Source organism: Anarrhichthys ocellatus, unplaced genomic scaffold, assembly GCF_004355925.1.
Source record: "Anarrhichthys ocellatus isolate YVR2014 unplaced genomic scaffold, GSC_Weel_1.0 scaffold16, whole genome shotgun sequence".
Lineage (NCBI taxonomy): Eukaryota > Metazoa > Chordata > Actinopteri > Perciformes > Anarhichadidae > Anarrhichthys > Anarrhichthys ocellatus.
The window spans coordinates 6,042,055-6,069,414 of record NW_022280046.1 but is presented as its reverse complement, the minus strand read 5'-3'; the positions used below and the strand labels follow the sequence as shown (position 1 = coordinate 6,069,414).

Below are 27,360 nucleotides of genomic sequence, written 5' to 3'. Positions count from 1 at the left end.
ATCAAAATAACACAACAGACGCTGTCCACCCGAGGAGCATCGTAAAATAAAAACATGTCTCATCCTGTTATTCTAGTTTTGTGGAGTTTTACCATTTCTGAACCTTAAGTTGTGTCATGTCACCATTTACAGTCACCCAACACTATTTCCTTAACGTGAACAATGTCCTCCACAAGATAAGTATCGCTGATACAGTCTCTTATTTTTTCATTTCAGAACACAAATAAGGACATAAGTCTTGTAAAAGCCACGTCATCCAAACATTAATATTTCAAAAAAAATGACCCAGATTTAAGGTTTGAATTAAATTAGAAAACATCGGCTTCAAATCGAAAATTGTCACTTTTGTGTTTGATTTAACGTACTTTACCATGAAGTTAAAAACAAACTCCTACAAGTTAAAGACGCATTATTTACTGTATCCTGGTCATCTGCACCCACAACCAAAGTGACGAGAACCGATGAATTTTGGTTGTTTCTTTGTCAAAAAGATTAAAAAAAACATCCAACTTATGATATCACAGTGGAAGTGCAAATCATTCCCGACAGATTGTACAAAATATCTGGTGTTGAAATATAAAGGCCATTTGCGAATACAGGAAACGCTTTCAAAGAACAGACTAGGTAGGAAAATTACATTTTAGCTGTAAAACAAATCCCCTTCCAACATCTAAAGGCTGATTGTAGCACCCCCTGCTGCCCAGGTAGAGGCGGAGATTATTCATTTGATACGTCAAGCAAAAAAAAAATGTGGGCCTGATTTACAGATGTAACTGATGTAACCAAACCTTTAGCACAACTTGAAAACATTAATAACTTAGATGTAGTTGTTTAGAGTTTACTAAAAAATGGATTTCCACTTTAACAATCCCTGATCCTTGTGATGGACCCTCCACCTCTTAACATAGCGTAAAGGAGCAGATATGAAAGCCGTGTCAAACACAAAATATGGCGAAACTTTGCAACGAAATCCACTAAGCTGCATAGAAAGGAACCAATCACCAAATAAAAAATAAGTCGAGGGGAGGCTGGGAGTGTGCAATATCAACGACGATACGCTTTGACTTAAACCTTTAAATACAGTCCTTTACTTCTCTCCCTTTACATGTGATGCACACTATTTTATTTGTCCGAGCCTTCCAATTTTAGAGTTATGTTCGGAGAATTGTCTTCCTACGGCAAAACCACTTCCACTTCTACCAGGTCGATTACTTTGTCCTCTCCGTCCAGGCCGTTTGTGATTGGCTGAGGCTCAGCTTCATCCGGCCCCACATCTGTCGGTGACTGGAAGCCACTGTCGTTGTGCGAGCTGGAGTCTGAAGCCAGTGGTGGCGCTGGCGACGACTCGTGATCTGATTCTGCCTCGGAGACCTCAGCAATCCTTTCGCTGTCCTCTTCCTGCACCGCTATCTCTATTTCCTCGATGGCGTTCTTGATGGCTGCTTGGTCCTGATGCTCCTCATCAGGTTCCTGCTTCTTGCTTCTGATCAGCTGCTGGACCATTGTCTGCGTGGACGACTTGTCTCGCAGAGATTTCCTGGGGACGTGGTCCACCATGGTGGTGACATGTGTCACATCCTCCTGCACCCCGTCCTCACAGATGACGGTGCCTGTGGTCGGCTCTGTCCCATTGGCCATGTTGCTCTGGCTCTCCTCTGACACGGGAGGCGCCAACTTCACCACTGGATTAATCAGGTCTCTGATTTCAGTCACGCTGTCAGGAGACTTGGGTCCCTCAAGCGGGCCTAGGTCCTCCTCATCCTCTCCCCGGTCCTCCTCTACGCCGTCAGACTCCTCGGTATCCTCCTCGGGGATAAGATCCACACCTGGGACCTCCAGGCAGGACTCGAAGGGCAGAGGGACCCCGTCGAGCTGGATCATGGACACCACCTGCCTGCGTCGGCTCCCAGAACCCCCTCCTTCAGATACGCCGCCACCAACGGAGACCTCAGGCTCATCGCCCCCAAATTTAGTAGCCCAGTCCACCTGAGGGGTTTCTCCGAGCAGGTGCAGGTTGGGGTCGCTGTTGGTCAGAATGATGCTGTCCCTGTAAAGATTGTGTCTCCTCTGGACAGCTGCCTCCTTCACAGCTGGACAACAAAAGCAAACAAGAAAATCAGTCACTGTGTTCAGTAGGTGAGTGTTGGGAAAAATCGAATGACTAATTATTATGCGTTTAATGATTAAGGAACGTTGTACGTTTACAAAAGCTTATGTCCTCAAATGGTGGTTGTGTGAACCTTCTGTGACACTCGGCGTCTCAGCAGCTGTTTAGTCTATTAAGAAGCAGTTGACGGCCGAAAGAACACTTCAAGCTGTTTACCCTAAATAAGAGATAATGAACCTGTAGAGATGTCAATACTTACGCAGAACTGATTTGCAACCATGACTTCATGATTTCGACAAAGTGACCCTGAGACTGGAACAAGTGATGTTCCAGGCCTTGTGATAATTACGCTGTGTGAACGCAAAATGTGTGTGTGTTATCCTTTGTGACGAAGACCTTATCGTAAACAACCCTGTGCCAATGCTGCGTGTGTTTTCAAGTATATATGTCAGAAGCTCAGAGTCAGAACTCCGAGCAGCCTTGATGCATCAACTTGTTTGTGTTTCAACTCTGTTCCTTCTTGCAAGAGTAAATGTCCTGTGATTAATGATTTTTACAACGGCTCGAGTGAATTTTTCTAACAGTGAGATAACTTGATGGAATAACATTCAGAACTATCACTACTGTTGCCATATTATTTCTAAATAGTGTGTGTCCCTCACCCATCATTATGTCCTTGGAGACACACTGCAGCACCACCTCCTCAAACATGTTTTCAACCAGCAGGAAACGGGCGAGGTCTTCGAAGATCAGCTCTTTGAAGCGAGGCAGCTCCTGGTGGGAGGAAGGGGGCAAGGATGAGCTTCCAGCAGTCAATGCATTGCTCAAATATGACCGATTGCATTTCTGATCTTTTCAGTAGGCATGCAACCCTGTATTACTTCTATGTGTATATGCATATGTTGCATCCAAACTTTGTTTTGTGAGTTTAAAGTTAAAAGAAGTCAAAAGCAGAGTTCTTTATATTGACTTTGCAGTTGGATTGATTGCATTGGAGAGTGTTATGTCAATTTATGGCAGAAAACAAAAAGTCTTGGGACTGCAATTTAGAAAAAAAAGAGAGGTTTTAAAGAAGTGCTCAGCTGTTTTTATTTGTTATGGGAATTTCTAATTATGACTTTAGTTTCTGGACCTAAATACACATCAAAACGGTGGGGCTGAAACTCAGAGCACAGTGGGAGCACCAGGTGGAAAGAGTCACAATACCGTCAGGACATATTGTATACTGTAAAGCATGCAATTTGAAGAGGGTCAAAGCGTTAAAAAAAAAAGGAGGATTTGAGGCTAGTTTGCATGATACTCACAGGTGAGCAGGATGGCGAGAGCTGCTTCAGCATGTATGGGATGATGATCTGCAGCAGAGCCTCTCTGAAGAACTTCTTGCGCACGGTGCTGCTGTCATGATCGTATTTCTGACCGGGAAAGACAAGAAAAATGAGTCGGTAACATAATAGCCTTTCTAATCATTGCACTTATCATATTCACATCTTCGTTCAGAGTCCCTCTGGAGATTATTGGAATAGACAACATATCCATATACTTTCTGACTAAATAAGGCTTAGGAAATTAGAAAAATACGTTCATCTACTATACCACTTCTCTGTTTTTCATTTTCCTGCTTTACCTTGAGAACCCTGTCCTGGCATCGCTGCATGGTCTTGCACATGTCTTCTTCTCCCTGGGTCTCCATAGACTGGTTGAGCAGCTGCTCAAATGTGTAAACTGCATTGTCCATTTGCTGTCCAAAAAAAAAAAGAAGTTTTAAGTTAGACAGTAGAATAAGAAACCGATTGATGCTGGTAGTGGCAGTAAACCACAGCTCACTGTTGATCTTCACAAATTGTTGTACTCTTTTTGTCCAGCAGGTGTAAGTAGAGACTTCACCACAAGCAGGACAGGCTGCATCTTGTCTTCCAAGGAATTAGGGAGTGCTTTCAGGCCTCCACACGCTGCTTCGAGGTATTCTGATTCAATGTGTCATATCAGAGAAAACTGCTGCCGTAGCGTCTTACCTCCCTCATGAGGATCTGAGTCCTGCTGACGAACACCGAGGGGTTGGCGACGTCGAACCTCTGCTGCAGCCCCTCCAGATTGAGCTGCTCCACCTTCTCATAGGAGCTCTGCATCTTCACCGGGTGGAAGGCGAGCATGGACAGCCTCTCCATTTGCTGAGGGGGGGGCGGGGGGGGGGGGGAGATAAGGAGGTGAGAATTTTATGAGCGGAACCGAGAAAGAGGTTGAGTTGACTGTTCAAGTCCTTCGAGGGCGGCTGAGGAGACTCCATGACTACTATGGTTAATGTGAATGAGGGTCATAGTGACAAACCCACAGAGAAGTATTGCAGCTTTAAGGTCCTCAGCTAAACAAACCAAAGAACAGTGACAACACCCTCCTTCCACATTACCGTGGTTATCAAACAACTCCTGTAGACTTGTGAAGCCAGGTACTATGCACTGTGTTAACACTTCCTTACAAAAATTCATGCACAGAAACAAAAAAGGGAACAAAATATTTTCAGTCAGCTGAACTCACGTCTCCCAGTACGACTTTCCCCCCTCCGTTGAGCGAGTTCTTGCTGACCTCCACCAGCTCCCCGAAGAAAACCTCCCTGACCTCGGAGAAACCCCGGCTGGTGGGCTCCATCAGGGCCTCCAGGATGGAGCTGATGTAGGGCTGGACGTTCGTCTGTAGGAGCTGCTCCGCCTTGGGCAACACCAGAGCTGCATGCCAGCAGCGACCCACAGAGGACGGAAGAAAAGATCACGTTCATGGTTAGTTGCTGCAGCTTGTAAACACACTACGGCCAGGAACTCTGCAAATTAGTCATCCCAATATACAGCGTGTTTGTTTGTTGCCGGGTTGAAATGGTTGGTATGCATGATGTTCAATGGAAGCCCTGCACATTTCACCTGATTCTCAGATGGGCCTACACCCAACTGTTGGAAACGTAACCTGCGTTGAAAGGAGCCAACCAAATGAAACTCACGGCTTGGATTACCACTCTCAAACCTCTGTGTTCCCATCGTGTAATGTGAACCAGCACGACTTTGCTAAGCTGACTCATAGTTTTGAGTCATATTCGTGGGATAAAGTCAGAAAAGTGATGGAATGCAGTTCTGCCACTTCAGCTCAATAGCAAACAGTACACATGAAAGATGTGAGCAGCCTGTGCCAACACATTTAAATAGAGAGCCGACAGGCTCTCCGCTCAAAGGGTGGGTGCTCCGGTGCTGAGTGAATGAGGGAGGAAAATACTTAAGTACAAAGCTTGAGCTGAGAGGAGAAAGTACAGAGAGAGCAACAGCAGGGAAATGTCAGATATGGAGGCAGGTTACAGAGAAAAGGCCCTGTTTGTGCCAAATGTCGGAAACTTGAGCAGTGTGGCGTTATTCACTGACCAATAATGGCTGAGGCAAGAATCCCCGAACAGAGAAAAAAAGTAAACGGTGAAAGTGAACAATGAAACGACCACTTGAGGTCGGGAAGATCATGTTACACGGCACCATGAGCAACGAGTGAACCAAGTCCTTTTTGCACAACATGTTGGGCATGTGTAAGTGGGAAAATGTAAGGTGGTGTTCAGTTAACAGTAGATTCAAATATGCAACCAAAAGTTAAACATCTGTCAGCATTTCTTCCTGTCTTTTGTTTATTCCGTCGCTCCTTTACACCACCATTGCTCTAATTGTTTCCCTGGGTCTTACTTTGTTTAATACATCCATGTTAGACTGGAGTCCTTATATGACTCTTACTCACAGCTGTGATACTGTACATAAATATCAATGTTTTAGTTGGTTTTTAACAGTGCACAACATCCCAGTTTGCATGGTTTTGGATATTTACAGGTAAAACGTAGGTGTCTGGGTTAAATTTGGCTGAGACTAGCATTTCAATGACTATATATCAATGTGTAGTTAGGACGTGCTTTGAATGCTTTCGGCATGATGGTTATGCAATGTGCACGAATAAACTTTAAAACCACATTTAACCCATTTAGCCAAATATTGTTTAGCCAAAACACATATAGTTGTACCTATATGTATATATATAGCACCTGTGATAACAGAATATTTATGTCTACCTAATGGTGGCAGCTATTTTCTGACCGCAAACTGCTGGACAATGCAAAAGGTACGTTAGCATCACTGTCTGTGGTGTGTGGCCCTAACATATTCAACATATAGAGCAAGATGCATCTTCGGCTGTCTGCCTCGTGTTTACAGCCTAAACATGAATGGAAAGCAGCGTGAACTGTAGCATTTTGACTGTAGCATGTAGATCTTTCGTCACCTCGCATCTTGCTGCTGACATGCTCTTTGGACGCGATGATCTGGTCCATGTCGGTTCGCAGTCTGGCGTCCAGGGGAGCTGTCTGGGCCTCACAGGCTTCGACCAGTGCTTCATACTGGCCGGTGGTCTGAGACAACACCTGCTTGTACAGTGCATCGGAGATCTGGATGGAGGGAGTGGTTCAAAGACATGAATTGGTTTGGGACTCTCCTGTGTTTGTACGGCATGTCTGCAGTGCACTGTACAGTGTGCTTTGAACTCACCAGCATCCAATGCCTCTGCCTCTGCTGCATCTTCCCCCTCAGGCGAGGTGCAATAACGCTTCTCAGCTCCGGGTGGAGGGTCTCCATCACCAGATTAGCAAGAATCTGTGCGCGCACACACACACACACACACACACACACACACACACACACACACACATACACACAATATATTTCTGTATTTACACACATTCAGTAATTCATTTTATATTCTGTGGAGTTGTTTTAATTTCTCAATGAATTAAAATAAAGAAAATTCCTTAGGTTGTAATAAATCTGACTGAAGTGTATTGGAGTAATTTCCACCTAATGGTCCTATTAGTTAATACTGTGAGCTGAAAGGTCAGTCCTGCCTTTTTACTATTTACAACTATAGTTATTTTGGGCCAATTGGACATTTTCACACTAGAGGTGTTGTCAAAAAAAACAACCAATATCCTGCACCAAAGAAAAACAAAAATAAACCTTAAAAAAGAGGAGCCTCTTTCCCTGGTGGCTACATGGAAACAGTGGGGCGATTGATACGGAGAGGCAGGAAAGCTGGCTGTAATGGCACTGTCCTCACAACCCACACACACACGGAGCTAGGCTCACCTCCATGACGTTTTAACAAAGCTAAAATAATATTTGGTGAAACATGCTGCTGCCCAGTACTGACCGGCTGAGAGAAAAGCAGTGTTTTCCACACAAAAGAACAGCCAAGCTTGACAAACAATGGGTATATTGTACTTTGTTTGCCTAAAGGCTTGTTTGTCTGGAAACACTAAATTAAATAGTATTGTTGCATTGGTGGCTGTGACTTGTGTTACCTTGTTCTAATGATGCTTCAATTTAGTCTGTGTCATTTTTAACATCTATCTGGATACCATCAACATAGTAAGGCCATAAAAACTGAGCTTTTGTGAAAAGTATACTTTTTGTTTCCTTTTTATTAGCATCCCTTAATGTCTACACTGGATAGCTTATTGTGACACATTTGTGTTACTGTATCAGCTATAGATTTTGTTTTCGAGTCAAAGTTTAGCCTGAAAACAGCACGCTGAAAATGTTCGATCACGCTACACGTCACAGCAGAGTAAACACAGGTGGAATTGATACAAATTAATGAGGTCCCATTCTATTTAGTGTGTCACATCCATTCCAGTGAGCCCACATGCACAAAACCAGGGCCCTGGCCCACCTAAATGGAACAGGGCCATAATTAATGTTATTTATCACACCAGTGTTTACCCTGTGACATGTCGAAATGGCTGCTGTGAAAAGGGCCTGTTTATCACACTTTTCTTAAAAATGCAGGCTTTTTAAACCACCCACTGGATCCATTTATCTACTGTTGAAAAAGCTGTGCTTCAAACACATTATGATACCTTCACCGTCGTTAATGTAGCATTTCAGAGCCAACAGCAGGACTCTTTTGTGGAAGAAATCTTTGTGTTAGAGCCTGGCTCATCTGTTGGTTGTTTCACCTGTTGTCCATGAACAACTCCAGTACCTGGAGTTTTTCCTGTCTTCCTGTCCTCCGTTTGAGACTAAGGCGACTGCGCATCACAGTCGCATCACTGAGGTAAGTGTTGTCCAATGCTACTTGTGTTATCCTACAGAATGTTGCCACTAAACCGTTTGTAAGTTGGTGCTTGTTGTGTCAGTCAGCTGTGAGGCTAATACACCTTTTTTCACAGCAGACATTTTGACTTGTCAAAGTAGTGTGTGATCCCACAAAACCAGCACCCTGAAACTAAAACGGCAAAATGAAATTCAGCCCTTACTAATTTCATAATTTACACCTGTGAGTTTCCTACATGTTAAAATGTCTTCCATAGAAAAGGCTTGTTATCAACTGGCTGTTCATTTCTGCTCTTATGTTGCTACCGTGGATTTCCACTGGCCTTGTTTGTGGATTAAGCCTACGTCTTATGGTGACACTGATATTTTATTGTGGCAAAATATGGTCCTGGAGACACCTACTGTAGCGGGTTTGAGAACCTTGCTAGGTGTTTATCTCTCTGTTTGTGGACTGATTTTGTCAACACGATAGTGTGCAGTAGAGATCCCTATGGTGTGATCCCATTGCTGCAAGGTGGTCTCTTCATTGTTCTCCTTGTTGTTTTGTGGGTGCACTTTGATGCCGTCATGCTCTGTTTAGTGTATGTATTATGAATAATATTCATGTTTGAGTATTATGAATGTTTTGGGTTGATTTGGTCTCGCTGGTTTTTGTCTGCGGGTGTTTCCTCTTCGCTCAAAGCAAACTCTGGTCTTCAGGAAATATTGTAACCTGACTTTATGAATGTAAACATGATTGTTGTCACAGTAGTTGCATTCACCTTTTCACCTAACGCGTGTTTTTATTGTAACACCTTGTTTTACTACCAATTACATTAAAACAGCTGAGCTCTAGTGCTGTGGTTTTCCCTGCAGGATTAATAAAACTCGGGGCATGGGCACGGGGAACCACATGCCCCGTGCCCATGCCTGAAACCGGCCTCGCACAGAGCGATTGTGAGGCACTAGCAAGACACTGAAAGAGACTCATTCAGAGGGGAGACCCCAATCAACAGTGTGTGTCCATGTGAACGCTGGTATGTTGAGGGGTGGGGTCTTGTTGCTCTGTTTGAAGGTCTTCTGTAGGTGCAGTCTTGTACTTCAGTGTGAAGAAAGGGTGTGTTTATAAAGCAGATGGAGTGTTTTTTCCTGAGCTTTATTCATTGAGAGAAGACTTTTCTCTGGAAAGCAGCCCAGCTTATTTTCTCTACCAGTGCATGTCATCATCCATCATTGTGGCCTCTCAATAGGTTGAACTACGGCCCTGTACTCGCAGTGACTGTTTCGTAGTTCTTCCTGAATACCTGAAAACTGTCACCTGCAGCAAGCATGCCATTTGGGGCATAATATCCTCGGTGTCAATTTTTAATCACAGGCTGTAACCTCTGAAGGATGTAGCACACAAATGGGGTTTTTTCTGGGAACCTGCATGCACGGCTGAACCTCTCAAAATGAGGTAGTCTAAAACTCACGGTCTAATGTCCTGGAAGTTGGCATCAAAGAACCAACAATGTGTACATACTGTGCCAGTGGAGAACAACGGGAAAGGCCTTATGGACCTGTTTATTTTTTGAAAATGCAGACTTTATAGGATCCAACCCCTGAGCTGAGACAGCGTTGTATTGTGATCTGAGATCCTGACCTGTGGGGGCTCTCCGCACATCATGTCCCAGGTCCCGTAGTGTCCCTTGGCTTGTCTCTGAAGTCTCACTGAGTCGGTGAAGGCTGGCGTCTGAATAGTGCTGTCCTCTGACAGACCTGTTTGGGGCAGAGAAGAGCAGAGCAGATGCTTAGTAACAACACTGAGAGAAGACCCCCTCTCTCCCCTCTTTATGAAGAAGATGCCCTTGACTGAGAGGAATGATCTTAAGATTGGGGGTCGCTTTTTTTCTTTAATTGCACGATTTCTTTGTATTAAAGTAAGGTCTCAAAATCCTCTGCAATGACTAAAAGGGTGTTTTCTTGACGTGAGATGAACAAATGCTCGGAAATTTCATTTGTTTCTGTAGATTCCCACACTAACAACCGTTTCCATAACATCCGAGTCATTTCTGTGTGACGGTCTGAGTGTCTCATTTTTGGCCAGCGGTATATTCAGTAACAGTCGCTGCAGTGCAGGACGTGACACATGCACATTCCCCGCATCGCGCACACAGTTGTGTCATCAACCAAAACGGGAAGATGTCGGCTTGTTGGAGGACAGATTTCATGTGGTTGCCCCGGGTTACCGCCACACCCAACTGACGGGACAATAGCAGCAGCTCACAAAGCGCCCGGCAACATGCGTGTGTTTTTCGGAAGTTTGCTCCTATCATGTGGTTGTGTTTAAGTGATGACAATACAGCTGCCTCTCTCAAGGCAAAGTTAAACATCCCTCACAAGAGAGTATGAGCAGGTGTATGGAATAACACATCCCTATAATTACCAGTTTGTTCTTCCTTAAAATAAACGGGACCAATGCTTCAGTTGTTTTACTCTTGTGGCAACAACAGTCAGTCCTTCTGATGGAGACATGTGTAATTAAAGGATTGGTTTTCTGTTTGCCAAACTAGCCCTGATTGAAATGTTGTTTACCATCATTTATGATCAGTCAATAATTTAACACAACTTCAACAATAGCAGCAATACTTTATACACTTACAGCGAGTGCTGTACTTGTACAATTTCCACTGAAGTAGTTTCCTTATAGCAGTGGTGGAAGAAATATTTAGACCCCTTACTTAATATAAAGTACAAGTACTACAGTGATGCTGATTTTTGAATGAAATGACCCGCCCCAAAACGACCCATTACAGTAACATCAGGCTAATGTTTAGGATGACATGGCAAAAAAAAGTGGTTCTTCAAATATATAGATTTTTAAATTGCATAGCCTGTTTGGGACAGTACAGCGTCCACTCTTGCAGATTCTTCTTCAAGTCCAAACAAATGAGAGATACAAATTCAGTTTCCTAAACGGCACAATGAATGAATAGTTGCTTTACCAACAGAGTGATAATCTGTTTTGTTGTATGTGAAGTCTATTATGCACAAGCATTCAATGTGTGTGTGTGTGTGTCCATCAAGTTGTTTTGTCTGTGCGTCAGTGACTCACGAGGAGGCTGACAAAGACAGGAAGTGAGGAGGGGGAGGGCCAGAGCCAGACAGGAAGCTGTCTCTGCTCCCAGCCCACTAACTTTTTGCTGACGGGCTGAAGGCTGTGTTGGCTTGTTTTGGCACGAGGTTTCATGGGAATTCACTGGATAAGGATAGAGGCGCAGTGGGAAAGTAACCGCGCAGAAGGCTGCCACGTTGGCAGGTGACCAGACATCGTCTGGAGGTCAAATGCAGTGAAAAGTGTCTGAGGGACGCAGCAGCGGTTATGGTTTAAGATCCTTATACCAAACATTTCATGACTCATAACTGATCATGTGCACGTCAACAACAGCCACATGGCCCTTTGAAGTGTACTTGACAGTCAACCAACCAGTTTTTCTCCATGAATATAATTGATTTGGATGGTTTCACATGGCTGAATTCTGTGTAGTCCATAGCTATCTCACAGACTCCATGGCAAGTAACATTATACTTCCTGTTTACATCTGTCTTACAGAAGTAACAAAGAATAGCAATAGGAATGACAGACCCAACTCCTCCTCTGGGTCTCTAACTCTTGATGTTTTGGTGTTTTACTCATGTTAGCTAGCCAGCTGCAACGGTAATAGGAACCTGGTACATGCATATTGAGTAGCTGTGGGTGATGATGGACTGCTGACCTACTGTAGCTCAAAATCAGTATCCTGTTTTTGCGGGCGTGACTGGAAGTTATGTGAAAGAGAAGCAAAAACAGACTTGAGTAGAGCCCTAAAATAAATGGTAATAGTAAATGCGTATTATTAAGCGCTTTCATATGGCTTACATGGCCTGGCACTGGTCTGGCTGGGAGCCACCTTCAGTCTTTGTGTTTGCCGTTTGGTTTACGAGACTATATCAGTCATTTGAACACTTTCAGGGCACAAACTACGGTCAGATCATCAATGTGAAATACCTGAAAAGCAAAGTCTTCTACATTCTTATCTTGTTGCTCACTTTTAGAGAGTTTTCTTCTTGGTGCCAGGCCTGTAAACCACTACACATTCTCCATGTCTGAACCAAGCTAGATCAAGGAGCAGATTAGAGTTTCTCTGCTCTGTGTGTGTGTGTGTGTACTTTGTATAAATAGAACATGTGGCAGCACTTACCACAGTCTCTTTATGTGAGGCATTTCCCTCCCTGCCTTGCACACCACGCTCTGGTTGGTGGGATCTTAGCAGCAGCTGTGGATGAGTTCCCAGGCCTTCACATCTACAAATGTGTGCGCGTGTTTTCCCGGAGTTAAATGTATTTGACGTTTTTAAAAACCCACTAAGCATTTGACTGTCAAATACTGTCTGATTAGACCTCGGCTTCAGGGCAGCTGCCTTCACGAGATCAAAGCAGGTTTTAAACACTTCATTCGAACCCTCACACTGCTGCTGCTCCCACCGACATGCATGAGTAGCATTTCCCCATATGGTGCAGCCCTATGGAACCAGCCAAACCCACAGTGCAATAAATACTCACTGAAATGTACCATCAACCGCAGACATCACAAACACATGACTGATGAATACGTCCTAAAATGCAATTTTAGCAAATCCTTACCTCCAGCAGCAGCAACTGAGAGAATGCTGGACACCCAGTCTTGGTTTATTTTGTATTTTAGTGCTCTAATATATTGTCTGGACGTGACACCATAGAGTACAAAAATGTCAGCATTTTTAATTATATAGCATGCCGAAAAGCACACTGCTCTGCAACTAACAAGCCACACACCTGGCTTGAAATGTACTTGTATTGTCCTTTTTGAATGCACGTCTCTTCTTGCGGTGTGGAATTGGTGTGAGGTCTGTGGATCAGAGCAGGGGGCTGGTGGTGGTTTTAGAGGCTGTGGGGGTGGAGACCTGTCTCTGATTGATGGTTCTCTAGTGGCCCAGCAGCAGCTTTGGTGCAGTCTTTGACTGCTAATGTGATGCAGCCTCAGCCTGGCTGCTGGACTGCTGCACAAGGGCTAAAGCTAATGATTATGTTGTATTATCAATTAATTTCTTGATTGTTTTTTTTAATTAATTGATGAATCGTAAAAATTACAAAAAATTCAACATGTATTGAAAGCCCAAGATGATGTCCTCGTTTTGTTTCTTTTGCTTGACCCACAATTCAAAAGCAAAAACTAAATTATGAAGGATATGAAACCAAAGGGAACAAATCCTCACATTTCAGAAGCTGGAACTAACAAATGTTTGCCAATTTCGATTTAAAAAAAAAAAAGTGCTATTAAAGCTACTGCGAGGAACTTTGGTTCTGTGTTGATTTTGGGCGGTCCCTGTGGACAAAAGCGGTAGTGTTTCCCTCCAGAAAACCGCTCATTTACTGCAGCAGGGTCAGACGGTCTGCCCTGCGCTGTCCTGGTTCTCCCGTCCCTCTCTTCCCTGCAGCGAGCCCAGCAATACGGGCTGTGTTGCCAGCAGTGTTGTGTCGGCTCCCAGAGGGGACCGGCGGAGGAGCGAGGCAAAGCTCTGCTCCTGGCTGCAAGGAGCTGCTGCTGCCGGGCGTAGATTTTTGCGGGAGTCGGACCCATCAGTATTAAATTGACACTGTTTCATAACTAGTTCAAAGTTCCTTTTAGCAATTAAAAATGTTGTGCAGAATACTGCGATGAAGTCACCTGTTAACTGAGATCATTATCAGGAATGCTTTGCAAATCATCCTGTTAAGACGATGCAAAGCAGCGGCCGCTCATTTTACTGGAGAGCTATTGAGGATAAAACGACAAGAGCTTTAGTGAATTCAAAATAGAGCTTTAGTGTGTCCATGTTTTACATTTGACTTGTGGTTTTTACTTATCAAACCCAGCTGAATAGTGTCAGTGATCAGCTGAGGAACTGCTTTGCCTGAAGCTTCTGTGCTGCTAGAAGTTTATTCTTCATGTACATTGAAGTATTTCCTTTACCATTACTGACATGCTCTGTAAGAATCAGAAGTGGTAAATGCACTGGCCATTTCTCACTTGAGTGTATGCCATTTACAGCCATTAATTCTTGCTAGTAATGATTTTGTGAGTGTGAGTGTGAGTGTGTGTGTGTGAGAGAGAGAGAGAGAGAAACTGCAGAGAGGGCAGGGGTCAGGCTGTAAAACCATTTATCACTCCCAGGAAAAGTCTTTTACCGGTTCTGGTTTTCCTCAAAACACAGGTGGGCCTGGGCGTGTCAACACAGGCCAAACGCATGAATGCCAAATCCACACTGACACCAGCCACGGCGACAGTAAAACAGCAACACGCTCTTCGCTGTTCCTTACAACGTATCACCGGAGCCCAGCCTCACAGCTGGAATGTACGGCAGGGACTCTGGTGTTCACTGAGCGTGCCCGAACAGGTAGTGTTGGGGAAGTAACGGGTGAGCTTGACTGGATACAGACAAGAGGCAAACTTACAGTGGGTACGGAAAGTATTCAGACCCCTTTAAATTTTTCACTCTTTCATTGCAGCCATTTGCTAAAATCAAAAAAGTTCATTTTATTTCTCATTAATGTACACTCAGCACCCCATCTTGACAGAAAAAACAGAAATGTAGAAATTTTTGCAAATTTATTAAAAAAGAAAAACTGAAATATCACATGGTCATAAGTATTTAGACCCTTTGCTCAGTATTGAGTAGAAGCACCCTTTTGAACTAGAACAGCCATGAGTCTTCTTGGGAATGATGCAACAAGTTTTTCACACCTGGATTTGGGGATCCTCTGCCATTCTTCCTTGCAGATCCTCTCCAGTTCCATCAGGTTGGATGGTGAACGTTGGTGGACAGCCATTTTCAGGTCTCTCCAGAGATGCTCAATTGGGTTTAGGTCAGGGCTCTGGCTGGGCCAGTCAAGAATGGTCACAGAGTTGTTCCGAAGCCACTCCTTTGTTATTTTAGCTGTGTGCTTAGGGTCATTGTCTTGTTGGAAGGTGAACCTTCGGCCCAGTCTGAGGTCCAGAGCACTCTGGAAGAGGTTTTCTTCCAGGATATCTCTGTACTTGGCCGCATTCATCTTTCCTTCAATTGCAACCAGTCGTCCTGTCCCTGCAGCTGAAAAACACCCCCATAGCATGATGCTGCCACCACCATGTTTCACTGTTGGGATTGTATTGGGCAGGTGATGAGCAGTGCCTGGTTTTCTCCACACATACCGCTTAGAATTAACGCCAAAAAGTTCAATCTTGGTCTCATCAGACCAGAGAATCTTATTTCTCATAGTCTGGGAGTCCTTCATGTGTTTTTTGGCAAACTCTATGTGGGCTTTCATATGTCTTGCACTGAGGAGAGGCTTCCGTCGGGCCACTCTGCCATAAAGCCCCGACTGGTGGAGGGCTGCAGTGATAGTTGACTTTGTGGAACTTTCTCCCATCTCCCTACTGCATCTCTGGAGCTCAGCCACAGTGATCTTTGGGTTCTTCTTTACCTCTCTCAGAGAAATAAAATGAACTTTTTTGATTTTAGCAAATGGCTGCAATGAAACAAAGAGTGGAAAATTTAAAGGGGTCTGAATACTTTCCGTACCCACTGTATGTCAGAACATGTGTGTGCTAATGTTGGTGTTTGAGTTCTAATTCTATTTGCCCATTGGCTGTGTGGTTAGGGATAAGGCTTTGAATTCATGCAACTCAGTTGGCTTGATAGTTGGCTAAGTGCAAAACAAGGTTGAATCAGGTTGGGCAACTTTGTTCTCAATACAAGATGGTTTGGGCCTCAACTTACAGTGGAAACATTTAGAAAAACTAACATGCATGCTTGCTTGCATCTTTCTGTAGGTGCTGAGTGATTTGATGCAGCTCACTTGATGATTACAAAGATGTGATGATGCATGCTGACAATGACTTGGAGCACTACTGCAGATAATTCAGCCATACATAAGCTTTCATATGAGGTAAGCTGTTGTAGCCTTAGAGCTCAAACAACACAAACAACATTATACTCGTGTGTACACGCCCACAGGCAGTACAGACTGTACTTGTGTGCTTGAAATTTAGGGTCAGCTAAGGTAAAGTCTTTTCTTTGTGCATCGAAACTTCCATGTACTAAAGAAAGTGGATGTTAGCAATATGTTGCCAAAATGTTAGTATGTATTGTTCCCCAAAGTTAAACATATATAATGGTATAACACGGCTGTAGTGTGGGTACTATTTACTACAGGTAAATAGATTAAACTAATAGATGTCACCATAACCCTTCCCTAGTTGATTTTCTGAAAGTTTGTTTAAATATGCAGATGAGACAGTATCTGTTTTTTCAGTATTGAGCAAATAGACAAAATAGATAAAGTAAAGACCTAAATATGTATTTTGGTTGTTTTATTTCCACTAGTTTACATGTATATAGGAATAAAACGGCCCAAAATCTCAGTGCATTACAGCCAATGTTTTTGCCTGTAGTGTCTTGCCTTAATATCGTTGAAGTAATAATACTAGAAGTACCATAGAAAAGGTGGATTCAGGTGCCATTATGTAAGGATGTTAAGTATTGTCTGGTGATTATGTGTATCTTAGATTCAAAGGTTGCTGTAATAGGAATAACTGGCAAGTGAATATAGCCAGTTATCTTCAGCTTTTTATAGTTAAATACTTTATAGATATGCTCTTGAGTTCATAATTCGTATAAGAACCTTTATGAATAAGCTACGCTCGATCTACAATCTCTGTCCACACCACCTTTCTCTGCAGCCAGCAAGATCCAAGCAAGCCCAATCACGTTCACAACAGCAGCCGTTCGTTTATCTCCGAATATCTGTTTTGTATATCTCAACTTCCCCACCTTCCCCACTCATTTGGATTCTCTGTCTCCAGTCTAAATAGAGCACACTGAATGAGAGATCACACACGCCCACAACCACAAAAATGACCTTGACTCACCTTAAATGAAGGCAGCGAATGGACTCCCTACTTATTGCTGCAAAATCGAAATTGAAATGGACCTGCTTATTACATTTAATTCTTAATAGTGTATAATTTGAGTCAACATGCCACAAGGTTTGGAAGCAGGCCAATCATTCCTACCACTTTAGTTTCTTCTACACAAAGCCCAAAGGTGCCATTCTAAGTTGTCTTGCTGAGAGATATGACAACATGAGAATAAAATGGATTGCCTTATGTTTGAACATTGTGTCTCAACACAATGTCACATGAGTCACGCCATCACAAAAACAATCCTTAATAGCGGATCAAGAGTAGTTCTCCACCCAGATAAAACAAACATGTTCTATTTTGCAACCAAATACAAAACGCACCGCAGTATCCTGCAAATACCATCAATGCACGAACAGCAGCCAACACTCAAATAATGATGATCAAACAAAGAAGGGCGGGTTAATCAACCTGTACAATTTTAAAAAGTCTAATAGAAAAGTAGCTCGTCGTTGCAACAACATTCTTCAAGCTTTTGATAAATACGTCGGCTTATGATGCATTTAGCTTGATTTTATTTTTTAGAAATTGTTTAAATGTAGTTTGTCGCAGTTCCCCTCTGATATTTTAATTTTTAAATGTTTTTATTTTTTTTGGCCAATCACCCCAATCCTGGAAGTAGCCATTCGTTGGGCCAGCACATCGCTACACTGATGACATTAATGATAATGCCTCAATGGTTAGAGTAGAGTCCGCTTTGCCGTTCTTTCATGATGCTAAAGTAAACAATTCTAATGTAAATATTTCACAGTGAAAGCCTTTCAGAAAAGAGAAGGGATTAGGGCTATTCAGGACGATGATTACGCTGTCTACTATTGGTTTGATTAATTGGTTATTGGTTGTAAAAACACCCATCAACAATTTCTCAGAGCCTAAATCCACATCATCAAAAAAAAAAATTAAAAACAAATGAAGAGTTGATTGTGAATTAACAGCTTAATCAAAAACCAGTAAGCTTCTCACAAAATATGCTAAACGATTAATTAGGTCTGGTTCTCTCCTCAGCTGAGTAAATAAAGTCCCTGCAGCACTAGTTGAGTGATTGTCTGTCTTGGCTGTAAAATGTGTAACATTTGGAGCTCTGATCCAACGACGACAACATGTCTCACTGTAGCCAAGACTACTAAAATAAAACAAATACCCATCATTCCTGCTGCACCTCACATTCAACCAGCTCACTCAGAAGGCATGTAAAGGCTTCACACTGTGACACACACACACACACACACACACCTCGTCTGAACCACCAACAACTGTAGACAGGCAGAGAGAGGCACGAATTGTCCGTAGCACAGAGAGAAAGACATGTACTGTAAGCGCTGGACAACTGAATTTAACAACTTATCATCTCTTGTGCTCATTGCAGTGCTCCATAAATACTCTGAATCCCATTCATTTATCACTGCCAGGGACCCTTTTAAGCCGTGTTACTTCCTTACTTCTCTACACGTGAAGTCGTTGTGCGCTTGTGTCTTTTTCTTACCATTGTTACTGTGTCTGACACAGTCCTGCAGCACTGCGTGCCACTTCTTCTGCTCCTTCTCCGTCATCACACAGAAGTAGTGGTGGCGGGCGTACGGGTGCCACAGGATGAGGGGGAACTTGGTCGCACACTTGATGAACGGATTACTGCCCACTTTGGCCTTGATACCTGCAACAGGTCACATGACGGAGCGAGAATGAGGAACTGCAAGATCTAGATTGAATTCATTAATTTGGAGTTTTTCAAAAATGATACTGATTTAATGCCCAGCCAAAAGAACAACAATGTATGTTCAAGTAAACAGACTATACGATACTATTTATCAACCATTTTTTGCCATATTTTCTCATATATATTGTCATATTTAGAGTATATATATTCATTATTTTCTTTGTCATTTTCCTACCTGGCAGGCTGGTATTAATCAGCTCCATGTATTCCTCTATTGAGGTCAGAACCTTGTACCCAGCGCAGTTGATAATTCCTCTCGAGTGAAGGCCTCGTTCGTGTGCCTGTCGGAGAGATGGCCAAAAAAAAAAAAAACACGGCAAGCTGTTTTAACACAAGTGCCCAAATCACCGAATCGGACAACCGTTCAGTCGAGTACGAAGTGCACTCACTGTTTTGCTCTCATAGAGGCTGATGGCGTAGCTGTTTGGCACAGATACAAAGCGATTCCTCCACTTCCGATTCTCCTCCAGATACTGAAACAGACTCCCTGAGAAGATGGACCGGCCTGCCAGAGGGTCCTGAAAAATCAGATTTTATGTATCATTGCAAAGCATATGTGCGTAATTTGGGTTTATTCAGAGAATGGTTGAACTCTGCAAGAGACCTGAAGGGGTAGGTGGTCTTTTTTTTTGTTTGTTTGTGTGGGTTTACCCAAGGATGCATACCACCCACTTTGTTTTCAGATTTCCTGTTTTAGATCAAGTAATACTGTAACTGAGATTGCTCAGAGAGGAAGGAAAGAACGAAGGGGACAGAAGTGAGTAGAAGAGCTGAAACATAAAGAGGCACTTGGGTTAGAGAACAGATTTGCTGCTGGAAACTGTTAAATTACTTTATCTGTTAATTTTATTATATATACACACACGTGTGTGTTTGCAAAGCATTAATTCACATGTGCATAATTTTGCTCTTCTGTCATAAGCACTCGCAAGCAGCTGTCCTCCGCATAGTGAAGAGAGCAGAAAAACTACTATAATAGAACTCCAACCGGCATCTCCGTTCATGTGTGAAATGTGCTCCACTTCCCCCTCAGTGATTGAAAATGTGAACAAAAGTGGGACCTACAGTACATTCGGCAACCGAGAAGATGAGAGGAAAACAAAAAGTGGTCGAGGGTTGCTCCCTCTTAGTCGTTTAGGTGACTAATCAGTCATTTCGGTCTTAAGTCGACTAAGATTTCTTCAGGCGATTAGTCGTTTTTCATGCTGAATGGCTTATTTCCAAGAAATGAATGAGTGTATATCTGGTAAACACAACATTTTATGTGGCGCTTTTGTGTGATTCTTTGTGAAGAAACTCAGTTTTACAGATCAACTAATGGATTAGTCGACAAAACTGAAACAGTTTCTCTAGTCAAAGACAGCCCCAGTCAGGTTTAAACCTCTCTTTTGTAATAGATACAATTGCACGTGCCTTCCTGTGAAGCAGCTGTGACTGCGTTCCTCCTCCTCCTTCTATCTCATAGCGGACGCTGTTGAAGAGAGCGACTGCGTACTGCTGCTCGTACACGTCGCTGAACTCCTTCATCACATCTCTGGTCCGAGCTACAGGAGGACACACAGACGGACACACAAGATCAGGAAACATCCACACTTACACAGACAAGTGAAAAATCACATCTTAATGTTTAACAATAATAGATTGTGCTGAAAGGTACAAATATTTAAGTTTTTAAAAAAAGACCATCCTGCAATGACAAATAATGAAGAAAGCTTGAATTAAATGGTAAAAGTTCATGTTTGGTTCCAATTTCCAACAAGAAAGACTTGACAAGGTCTTGCAACCTTATCAACGCTATTTTAGAAATGATTTTCAAAACGTATCGGTTGCAATTTAAGTATCTTTGTTAAACATTGGCTGTGTTTATTTGGGGAGCTGCAATTCTCCTGTGTGGACATGCTGTCTTAAATTGAGTCTCACCCTGTCAGAAAGGCCACATCCTCCCCCACCGCTATCGGCTCTTTATGAAAAGTGCCATATAGTAAAATTCAAAGTGGGCAAGAAAACATAGTGACGCTTGTGCAGCACTCAACAAAGCGATACCAAACATGTATTATCAGCACAGTTCACTTTATATCAAAGATGTCTGGGACAGCGCTGTAATTAATTCAATTTTTGGGACTGAAAGCTTTTGCATATAAAATACAACTCCAGTCAAAAGTCATTGTACACCTACCTATATACTCAATATTTACCTATATATTCTTTTTATTTTATGGCTGTGCCATTCAATTAAATAGAAGTATAGATGTCTTACTTGTCATTTTGTACAAGTTTCCTGTCTGAGCCTCAAAACGATTATCATAAATCAAACATTTCGGGGTTGTGGAATGTTGGTCGGACAAAAAAGATAGTTTGAAGATGTCACCTTGGGAATTGTGGCAAGTATCTTAAGATATATTATATAGAGTAATGATTAATCAATCATGAAAATAATTGTTAGTTGCAGCCCTAGTTTGGAGCGAAAGTATGGAGTCTCCCTTTGGGTATCAATTCAGATGAATCAATGTTTTCCTGTATTGCATAGATCCTTTCCACAGCTTGACTCAGCATTTCTTTTCCACCACTATTCTGCGAGCAGCATCCTACTAAATAGTCCGAGAACCTTCTGGAAGGGACATGAGCTTTTCCCACATTACAGTGCTGGAAAATGAGTTAGTTTGCGAGTCAATCGGTGTGTTTGGCTCAGTCAGCAGCAGACTAGAGTTGACTAGTCTATGATGTTTATGGAAGGGACAACGCAGGAAAGAGAGCCGGCATGCAGTGGGAGAGCAGGAAGGGAAGAGCTGACAGGACAGGATAGATGGAGAGAGAATGTGGAGGAGACAGGGACACACAAACTTGTTAAAACCTGCGTCATACCACGAGGAGATGCAAGGGCAGGTCAGAGGAAAAATAGAGGACATTCTTGAGACGGCTAAAACAAAGACTCCTCCTAAATCCACTTAATAGGGCTGGCTATTGAATCTTGATACTTTTTTATATTTAAAAAAAGCCCTACGGTTTAGGAATGTCTTGTCGTCTGTTTTGGTTCACTCACTCAAGTCAAATGCGGATACTTTGTCTCCCCTGAGGTCCCAAAACGTTATTTTTATGTTATGCACAAGATATGGATCTTATCCATCTTATTTTGTTATTCTATAATGGTGGATATCAGATGTTCATAGAAACTCTCTCTTTACAGTCGGTGAAAATTTCCACAAGATTAGTGCTGGCTAACGGTGCTTCCTTAGAGTTGGTACTTTCCACTGGTTGTCTTGCTGTGCCAAAGTCAGCAGACTGGATAATTACACATGGGCAGTCTTTTGGGCACTTTGAAATTGGAATTTGGGAACAAAGGCCACATCATAAATCACATACTCAATCGTCTATTTCAACCTGTGTAGGCATGCCAAAAAAGTTCCGTTATATCCATTCATACACCACATACAAGACCCATAGAGAAAACTGACCCTACTCTAAGTGTGTTATATGAATTAATTAACTGCAACACAGCCTTAGAGACCAGGAAAACATGATATCTAAGATGGAGTACATCTTGATATCATTTTCCATTTGTTGCCACTTATCCGGGGCCTGGTCATTGTGGCTAAGCAAGGTAGTTTAGACATTCCTCCTCCCAGCAACTTTTTCCAGCTCCTCCTGGAAGATCCTGAGGCGTTCCCAAGCTAGATGAGATATATAATCTCCCTAGTGTGTTGTGGTTCTACCTACCACTGAGTCTCCTACCAGTTTGACATGGCGAGAAAATCTCCAAAGGAAGGCCCCCTAACCCCACCTCTAAGGGTGAGTCCAGATACCCAATGTAGGAAAGTTATTTAGACTGCTTCTATCCGCGATCTCATGCTTACGGCAGCTACCTAAAGCTCATGACCATAGTTGAGGGTTGGAACGCAGATCAAGTGGTAAATTGAAAGCTTTCCCTTCCAGCTCTCTCTTCACGCCTTGCTACTGACACGGCACCAATCCGTCTTTTGATCCCATGCTCCAGTTTACCCTCACTCATGATCAAGACCAGAAGATGCTTGAACTCCTTCACTTGAGGTAGCAACTGACTTCCAACCTGGAGGGAGCCATCCACCGTTTTCTGCGAGAGAATCATGACCTCAGACTTAAAAGTGCTGACTCTCAGCTCGACCACCTCACATTTGACTGCTAACCGCCCCTTTGTGTGCTGAAGCCAACAGAACCACTTCATCTGCAAAGAGAAGAGAAGCTGATGTTCCCAAACTAGACACTCTCCTCACCCTGGCTATGTCTTGAGATCCTATCCATGAAAATCACACGCATAATTGGTGACAAACTGACAACACCGGCAGAGCCCATCGCCCACTGAAAACGTGTTTGACTTCCTGCTGACAATACCGTCACAGCTGTCACCTTAGTTATATAGTATCAGGGACGGATGGCTTGCTATAAGGTGATCTGTTTCACTCTTAAGAGTCAGATTTTTGAAAACCAACTTGGCTCAGTTTCAAAACAAAACTTCTCATCTCTTCTCTGACATGATTTTGACATCAGATAATTCGCTACACCCCACAAGACTTAAGATACATGGCCGTAAGCCTTCTCTAAGTCCACAAAACACATGTAGACTGGATGAGCAAACACCCATGAATGCTTAAGTCTCATTTAAAAGAAAAAATGGGAGCCAACACCACAGTCTGCCATTCCACAGGCAATGTTGCAAACTCAATGTAACATTGAAGAACTGCGTCAGCCAAGACAGACCAACAATGTTCAGAGCTTTTCGCATCTCACCCACACCTGGCGCCATGCTGCTGGTGAGCTTCTTAACTGCTTACAGAGACCTCCACCAGGGATATGCAGGTTTCCCCCACATTTTCAAAAGCTGCCTCCCATGTGTTCGTTGAGTTCTGGAGTCCCTCAAAGTTCTCTTTCCACCCTTCGACCATATCCCCAACCATGGTGAGCGGTTCTCCTCCCCTGCTGAACACAGCCTGAAGCAATCCCTGCTTTTCCCTTCGCGAGAACTCCTTGACACCCATGTCTTTACCTCAGCTACCAGCGAAGCCGCAGCCCTTCTAGCCTCCTGGTACCTGTCTGCTGCTTCAGGAGACCCCTGTGCCAACAAAGCCCAAAAGGTCTTCTTCTTAGCCTTGATGACCTCTTTCTCAGTCGCCGCCACGACATCCATCATAAATTCTTCCGGGACCTCACGGACAGAGGCCTCAGCCAGAGGTTCTCAGTTCACCCTCACTACACGTTTGGGTTCACCAGGTCTGTTCCTGACGGTCCTGACAGTCTTCCCTGCCATCTGATCCAACTCACCACCAGGTTGACCGCTGTGCTCATTTCGTGACCCAAGTGTACAAGACATATGGCTGCAGATCTGAGGGGAGGTGGAGCGGTGCCAACTCGATAATATTGGGCTCACCTCTATGCATAGCACTGGGACCAAACTCCAGGAAAGGGGCCGGACTCTCTTTCCTGGGCTGGTGTGGGAATACTGACAAGCCACTGGCTGAGCTCCGCTGTGTTGAAGTTTATCCCTGAGAACCAAAGGATCACCTCTATGCATGTGATTGGGGCAGCTGTGGCTAAGCTGCTATGGTGGGTTGTCCCTTAATCATCTTTATTCGATCCCCAGCTCCATCCTGCTTAGGATGGGTTAAATACAGATGTCAAATTCGATGTATGTACCTGTACGTGACATTTGGAATTAAGATTAAGAGAACGTCATGCCTTTTAGTTGTTGAATGCTACAAAAATGATAAATTTTTTCAGAAACTAAAATGAGCGATTGAAGTCTGAGATGTTGACATAAGCTGCTGGCTAATATTGTGAGCATAATTAACTCTCAGCTTTTGCTTTCATTTTAAAGTCGCAGTCTTGTTCTGCGACACATATTTGAGAAACGACTGCAAGATCTTCATTATGGATGGTCTTCATTATTTACCTATCCTGTAGTCAAACAAGCAAATAACTTTGTCTCTCTTAAGTGCATATTGCGTCCGTGTTGTGTGGGCTCACGAGGGAGATCATTTTGTGAGAATGTGCTTGGGCGGCGATGATGAAGGAATAACTTTGTCGGGAGGTGCACACTCCAAACAAGACTCCCAATGCAAAAATGCTGAGTAGAATACAGTCACTCCCTCTCTCTTTACCACTCGCACACATTCAAAGTACTTAAAAGGGCATGCTATTTGTTATGCTATTATTGTGTACTTTACATGCTTGAATACATGCAAAGAAGAGTGCAAAGGGCCTACAGATAGATGGCTAGAGATGACACAGATGGAGGCTGTGTGAGAGCCAGACAGCAGTTTCAGCTATTATTCTTGTGACATGTTCCTACCTGCTTTACCTCTGCGACCTCATTATGTTCTTCTCTCCCTCCTCCTCTGATTCATCTTTTTATGTGTATGTATTTCTCAGCCAGACTCACAACATGAAAATATTGCACTACTTTGGCTAATCTAGTTGAAAACCTGAAATGATGGTGGCTCTGTCAACAGTTTGGATGTTCACGTTTTTAAATTTGTTTTTAACTTAGACCAACTTTTAGACACCTTTGTCAGTTGAGCCAGTTCCTTCATTGATGAAGAATGTGAGGTGCAGTTGAAGCTCCAGAAAAGCTAAGTGGACCTTTTGAGATGAGATTACTTTGTAACACAAACTGTTCCAAGGGTTGAGAGTAAACTTCTGAATCTGACAGGATGCATATTTCTTGATTTGAAGAGACGTATAAGGATGCAGTCAGATATAGGGCATTACATTATAGGGCTGCAAAATAAATGGATATATATTATATCTATGAATTCTATGCATTATTTTTTGAATAGTTGATGAGTTTAGAAAACATTGCAAAAGATGGATGCCTCAAATATTCCCCTCATCCCAAAGTGACTTCTTCAAATAGCTTTTTCTTTTCTTTGATTATCAAATTTGTTGTTGTTCGTTTTTTTTAAAAATCGTTTCAGGAATACCACACCCAGTCTGTCTCTTCAGATACGTCGTAATAAACAGACCTTATGTAAACTGAGAAACCAGCTTCCATCAATGTTATTCTCACTACTTTGAACTGTTCCTGAGAATGTTTCTCTTTCTGGTTCATAAGAAACGGAAGCAACAAACACGCCGAGTGTCTGAAACCTCAAGAACATAGTCGTCGGTTTGCAGGAGTGGTTTCCTCATGCTAGTGTGCCTGTCTGCCAGCATACACACAAGCACAATTACAATCCTGAAGGAACACCGGAACTGAAAATGATTCTGAAAGCAACAAAGTCTACACGGTAATAAAAAATGTAACCAAGCAAGTCTTCTCTCTTTTCTATGTTTTAGACCTTTGATGCATTGCCAAAACTTCTTCCAGCAATGAAAGTCTTATCTTTTAAAGAAAGCATCCAGGCCTAGATATTCATGGAAGTGGTTCATGGAATCGTTCCTCTGCTTCCCTCTGCTCCCATTCCTTGTTGGAAAATAACCACACAGACCTTCACAGTGGGAGGCTGGAGCAATCTGAGATTTAAATAGCAGGCAGTCCCAAACTTATACAAATATGCTCTCCTTTGGGAAACCTACTTATTATCTCTGAGAAATAGGCCTGCAGCAGAGATCGGGGGAACTGTTCAAGTAGAGCAGGGCAACAATAGCTGATATGAAAGAGAAGCTTTGTCCTAGAATGAAACGGGAAAGGGGACACTTGCTGAGGGAGACTTAAAAAACTGGGTGTCTGCAGGCATTAGAGTTCAATTTGATGTAATTTAACACCACATACAGTAATAAGAAATGTAAGTCAGATATTTGTGTGACAAATCATGCAGACGGTCTCAGTGGATTTCCCTCCGCAGGTCAGTAAGGACAGCTCAGTTTAAAGATTTGTTTTATGATAAAGCTTTCTCCAACACATAAGCACGAGTTTTATGACAAATGGAGAAAGGAAATCGGATAAGAATTTGTTGAAAATTACACATTTGAAACTGTCGGATGACTTCTACGGCCCCTTATTTGGAGAATATAGACATTTTAAGAGCTTTTATGATAAAAGTCAATTACGTTGTTATATATTTGTATGAGCATGTAAGTTTTGGATATGAATAAAAAAACGTTTAAGTAACTTCAGTCTGTGAGAAACTACATTCATCCTGCAGCTCAGCCACTCCTCACTGCAGCCTTACCTGTTATCACCTCCCGCCTGCCCTCATCCAGGTGAGAGGAAACCACGTCCCCCATGGTTATAGGAGAGCCCCACAGAACCCGTATCGGTGTATCCGAGTTGCTTACAGGTTGTACTTAAGGGGGAAATCTTGGTTATACTTCCAGTAATCTCAAATATCCGAGCAGATCCACCGGGGAAAATAAATGCCTTCCCTCCAGAGAGGCGCACGGCTCTGGCGCTGACTGCGTGTCTTCTTTGGAGGAATGCGGCGAGGTAACGACTCCCCGCGGGTGAGGAGCAGGAGGAGGTGAACACTGGCCTGGT

At 43.0% G+C, this 27,360-nt stretch overlaps 1 protein-coding gene across 1 annotated transcript; it reads right to left on the bottom strand.

The window, feature by feature from the left end:
• Positions 1-66: 66 nt before the first annotated feature.
• On the bottom strand, positions 67-27,360 carry niban2a (niban apoptosis regulator 2a). The gene is made up of 14 exons (XM_031855573.1): positions 27,056-27,360; positions 20,328-20,458; positions 19,304-19,432; positions 19,090-19,195; positions 18,684-18,851; positions 9,845-9,960; positions 6,661-6,765; positions 6,398-6,560; positions 4,640-4,827; positions 4,120-4,275; positions 3,732-3,845; positions 3,412-3,519; positions 2,770-2,881; positions 67-2,090 (listed from the first exon to the last, which is right to left on the bottom strand). Exons 1-14 carry the CDS (start codon positions 27,108-27,110, stop codon positions 1,174-1,176), a joined length of 2,568 nt encoding a protein of 855 aa, XP_031711433.1. The 5' UTR covers positions 27,111-27,360; the 3' UTR covers positions 67-1,173.